The sequence below is a fragment of the Triticum aestivum genome, chromosome 6A (assembly GCF_018294505.1).
Source record: "Triticum aestivum cultivar Chinese Spring chromosome 6A, IWGSC CS RefSeq v2.1, whole genome shotgun sequence".
In the NCBI taxonomy this organism is placed as follows: domain Eukaryota; kingdom Viridiplantae; phylum Streptophyta; class Magnoliopsida; order Poales; family Poaceae; genus Triticum; species Triticum aestivum.
This window is the reverse complement of record NC_057809.1, coordinates 620,406,795-620,412,000: the sequence shown is the minus strand read 5'-3', so window position 1 is coordinate 620,412,000 and position 5,206 is coordinate 620,406,795. Positions and strand designations below refer to the sequence as shown.

At 56.1% G+C, this 5,206-nt stretch overlaps 1 protein-coding gene across 1 annotated transcript; it reads right to left on the bottom strand.

The window, feature by feature from the left end:
- Positions 1-2,258: 2,258 nt before the first annotated feature.
- Positions 2,259-4,257, bottom strand: LOC123131476 (uncharacterized). Its single transcript, XM_044551147.1, has 2 exons — positions 3,884-4,257; positions 2,259-3,666 (listed from the first exon to the last, which is right to left on the bottom strand). The coding sequence occupies exon 2, from the start codon at positions 3,646-3,648 to the stop codon at positions 2,275-2,277; it is 1,374 nt and encodes a 457-aa protein (XP_044407082.1). The 5' UTR covers positions 3,649-3,666; positions 3,884-4,257; the 3' UTR covers positions 2,259-2,274.
- Positions 4,258-5,206: the final 949 nt, after the last annotated feature.

Below are 5,206 nucleotides of genomic sequence, written 5' to 3'. Positions count from 1 at the left end.
ACGCCATATTTCCTTCAAATCGAGGAGCGACTTTTTGTAGTCGCTGCCCTCGTCACCTGGCTTCAGTATCATGTGCTTACGTTGCGTGAGGAGGAACATCATATAATCTGATATCGCTTGGATCCTGGTCTCATATTTGACCGACGCTTCACTTTCTATCCCTGGGGACCTCGGCCTGCGCAAGAGGAAAATGTCGGTGGCGACGTGGAATGCGATGAGGTTGCTTTCAAAACTGTAGTGCTCCTGATTACAGCCCATGTAATCACCGAGTTTCCTTGTGGGACGCCTTTCGGCTGTTGTGCCAGATTCCAGCAGTACATGTGCACACATAGCTTCCAACAACTCATCCTTGACATCCATCATCTTCTTCCCCGGTCCTGCGAAAAAAGAAACCACCTTCTCCAGTGTACCCCGAGCCCGAGGAGTACTGCACTCGTGCAACAAGTTGCGCTTGTTAGGGCAAATAAGCCGCGGCGATGCACCGGACACGACCAGCGCGTGTATGGGCGCGGGCTGGCTGGGTCGGGCGCGTCGGGTCCGCGTCGAGTAGTGTGTGCGTGCGTGCATGTGGTGCACGGGGTGGCCGTGCAAGTGTACACTGTAGGCGTGCGTGTGTTTGTGGGTCTGTTGGCAAGCCGTGCGGCCCGATCGGGCGCGATCCAGCGAGGCTCACCGCGAGAAGCGCGCGTTCAGGCGCGGTCAGAGCGCGGAGAGTGCGGGCACGATCAGGGAGCGAGTGGAGGCGTGGGTGCGTGCGCGGTGCGCTGGCTCGGGGTATAAAGCCGCACGGTGGCGTTGTAACAGGGCGACATTATCGAGTTCGTGCTCGAGGAAGGAAAAGGGCGTTCGAGCGCCGGAAAAACTCCTGTGTCCACCGTTTCTCTGAATTTCTCTGAACCTCTCCTTCTCTCCGATGAGCTCGAGCGACGGCGACAGAAAGAGCTAGGCGGAGCGAGGCAAGGGAGTGGCGGTTCCAACATTTGATATCAGAGCCACGTTCTGGTCAGGGCGCACCGGTGATGTCGATCGTCCCCTACGGTGGCGGAACCGACGAATCGCTGCAGCAGGCGGTGCCGCAGCTCACCGGCGAGAATTACACGGCATGGGCGATCAAGATGGAGGCTAATCTCGACGCGGCCGGGCTGTGGGAAGCGGTGGTCGTGCCGGAGGACGCGGCGGCGGCCATGATCGCCAAGAAGGACAAGCCGGCGAGGGCATACCTGCTCGGCGCGCTCGCGGAGAACCTCTTGCTGCAGGTGGCGGCGAAGAAGACCGCTGCGGAGGTGTGGGCTGCTCTAAAGGCACGGTTCGTTGGCGCGGACTGTGTGCGGGCGGCGCGGCTGGGAACTTTGCGCGGGGAATTTGAGCTGCTGCGCATGGCGGACGCCGAGACTCTGGACGACTTCGCCGGCAGGCTCGGTGGGATGGCGGCGCGCTACGCCGCGCTGGGTTCAACCCTGGAGGACGCCGCCCTCGTCAAGAAGCTGCTTGACTCGGTGCCGAACCGCCTGTACCCGGCGGTGGCTGGGATCGAGCAGTTCTGTGACGTTGACGCCATGGCGTTCGAGGACGCGCTAGGGCGGCTGAAAGCCTTCGACGAGAGGCTGCGTCGACGCGGACAGGACGGGGGCAACCACAGTGGCGAGCAGCTGATGTTCACGGCGGCGCAGTGGCGGGCGCGCGAGCGGCGTCGGGGCGGTGCACGCGGAGAGGACGACGACAATGGGGCGCGCAGCGAGGCTTCGGGCTTCGGCAACAACCGGCGTGGACGCTGCTATAAGTGCGGCGAGCGCGGGCATTTCAAGCGCGAGTGCCCGCAGTGGAAGAAGGGGCCGGCGGCGGAGCGGGCCTTGCTGGTGGACGACGGCGACGTCAAGGACGCCGGGCTGCTCTGAGCCGCGGCTTAGGGCGCGAATGTTAGGGCAAATAAGCCGCGGCGATGCACCGGACACGACGAGCGCGTGTATGGGCGCGGGCTGGCCGGGTCGGGCGCGTCGGGTCCGCGGCGAGTAGTGTGTGCGTGCGTGCGTGTGGTGCATGGGGTGGCCGTGCAAGTGTACACCGTAGGCGCGCGTGTGTTTGTGGGTCTGTTGGCGAGCCGTGCGGCCTGATCGGGCGCGATCCAGCGAGGCTCACTGCGAGAAGCGCGCGTTCGGGCACGGTCAGAGCGCGGAGAGCGCGGGCACGATCGGGGAGCGAGTGGAGACGTGGGTGCGTGCCCGGTGCGCTGGCTCGGGGTATAAAGCTGCACGGTGACGTTGTAACAGGGTGACATTATCGAGTTCGTGCTCGAGGAAGAAAAAGGGCGTTCGAACGCCGGAAAAACTCCTGTATCCACCGTTTCTCTGAATTTCTTTGAACCTCTTCTTCTTCTCTCCGGTAAGCTTGAGCGACGGCGACAGAAAAAGCTAGGCGGAGCGAGGCAAGGGACTGGCGGTTCCAACAGCGCTGTCCGATGCTCGAGCCCGACAACAACCTGTGGCCACTTGGGCCGCTTCTCAATGACAGCCGGGACGGATCCAAAGAGACGAGAAGGCAGCGTGGGAAATACCATAATTGCCTCCCAGCCCGGCGACATGCGAGCTTCACCCACCGTGGCAAACTGAAATTGTACCAGAAGGTCCGGCGACCCAGAAGCGGCCTTACTTGTCTGTTTTCTTCTTCTTGGTCTTGTTCTTTATTATCAACCAACAATGCATATGTCCAGGTTGACCCTAACGCTCTCAGCAGCCACCTCCCATCCAACACCAAGGTAGCAACCAGCAATATATATGTGATCATCCGGTCTGCATTCACCAGGGCCAGGCCTTTTTCACCGTGGAAGAGACAGAGTGCCGTGGCGGTGGCGAGCGGCGAGAGGACACGGATGGTATAGCCACCCCAAGTGTGGATCACGCTTGCCTTGGTGTACATGAGCGACGCCTCCATCTCCACCACCTTGCTCACCTCCTTCCAACCAGAATAAGAACTGCGATAACCACCACTGCTGACTTGATAGTCAGCCAAGGCAGCCATGGTGACAGCGAGAAGGCCGTGAGCATCAAGCTGCACGTCATCATTATCCCGCTTACTACGGCGGCCTTTGTCCTCAGCACTGATGCGCCCTAACTCCTTTCCCTCGTTTGTGCGGCGAATGTTTGCAAAGGAAGCTCGGTGTAGGGCAACCACCCTCTCCACATACTTATAGGAACCAAAGAAGAGCATGATGAAGAAGGCGGCACGCAGAGCCCCGTCGTCGTGCATAAATCTTTGCTTGTATGAGCCATAGATAGCTCCTCCGATTGCAAGGATCGGACCAACGATGTGGGGCGGCGTCAGCTTCTTGTTCTCCAACCCGTAGCTGGTGATGTTGTCCGGGTGACCAAGGTGGAGAAGAAGAAAAGGTGCCCAGAGCACAAACATCTTCTGCTCGCTATCTGCGGTCGCGGTGTCGAGGAACACCAGGCCGAGGGCGAATGGCGTGCCTATCTCGGTTACGTAGTACGCAAACCACACCAGAAACCTGCGCAAGCCGGAGTCTCTACGCCGACGGATGCCGGCTAACAGGGCCATGGTAAGATGCGCCGCGAAGCTCAAAAGGACCAAGGCCCGGGTAAGCAATATACTCATCCGCTCCTGGGTCTCCTCGCCCATAAAAAATCCAGCCATGCCCGCTAATTAATCCTCCTGCACCCAAATGATGGATCGACCCAAGTTAATACTAGATGCAAAATCATCTACTTCTAGAATCTAGATCATCTACTCGTGCTATTCTTTGACATCCGATCCGACGACACAGAGTGAGCAAAGAAAATGCAATAAAAATAAGGGGGTTAAAGGATCCAGACACAGATCGGAAGAAAATGTAAAGAAAAGAAAGGGGAATAGGGGAAATGAAGCTTGCCTGCAACGAATCGAGCTCAGCCGCGTGAACAGAAGGTTGCCTGTGAGGAATCGATTACTCAACTACCTTCCGGGAGAGAATGGCGGCGGAGGGCACATCGGTTCGGCTGGACGACAGGCGCCACCAAGAGTCGCCCCGCCCACCACGACACGGAGTCGATCCGGGCAAGCTCTCCTTTCTTCTACGGCGAGGGAGGGCTGCAATGTGATATCCTGCTGGTGCTGCTGGAGGAGGAGGAGCTCACTGGGAGTGGGAGTGGGGATAGACTGCAGCTGCAGGACGGGGATGGGAGATGAGGGAGATGCAGAGAAAGGTACATGACGACGACGACGACGACGACGACTTGCTCCAGTGGGTCGTCGCCTCCCCTCCCAGATCAGGTCTGCGGCTAGAAAGATATTTTCTCTCAGATTTGCTATTTCACATCTAGATGTAAAATAGCTATCTCACATCTAATCCTAGAGCCATTGGATCTTGTCTCTTAAGATTCGTGCAAAGGCATGTATCTGGCTGGCGCGCGCGCTCGCGGCCCGTGTCCAGGTTGTTGCTAGCGGCGGGCCGAGCCCTTGTTTGTTTTTTCGGCCTGTGCCTTTGCATTAGCTTTTGATTAGTATACATTTCGCTGCGCCTGTGCCATTGTCGGACTTCCGGCCATATGAGCTACGTGTCCCTTTGTTTGTTATACGTGTCCACGTGTTTTTTTCTTCTCTAGTCTACGCACCCTTTTTGTTTCTGCAGTTTTCCTTTTTATTTATTCATTTCAAATTTATGAACCCTATTTTGTACATAATTATTTTGTTTGCCTCGGGTTTTTTTAAATGTCGATGTTAATTGTACATCCATCATCAAACACGTTCAATTTCTGTTTTCTTTGTCTCAGTTGCAAGTCCAACCTCGACTCGTAACTAAGCCTAATTTTTTTGTGCTAGTTGCAAGTCTATCCTCGACTTGTAACTAGGCCCGAAGTTTGTTTTTGTCTCAGTTGTAAGTCCAACATTAACTCACAATTGGGTTGAGCCCGAGTCCTTTTTTTTTGTCTTTAGTTGCAAAGTCACCCTCGACCTTTTTTCTGTCACAGTTGCAAGTTCATCCTCAATTTACAACTGGGTCTGACCCTTTTTTGCCTCACTTGCAAATCCATCGTGAATGCAACCAGCCAATCTAATCATTTTTCATGTTTTCACAATCGTTACTGGTAAGTCACATCTAAATGTAATATAATTATCTCACATTCAAGTCATCCATTGTTGGGTTGCTTGTCTTTAAAATTCGCGGACTTGTTATCTGTCGTGTTACCTCGCGTCGTGTTGTCCCTCGTCGGTT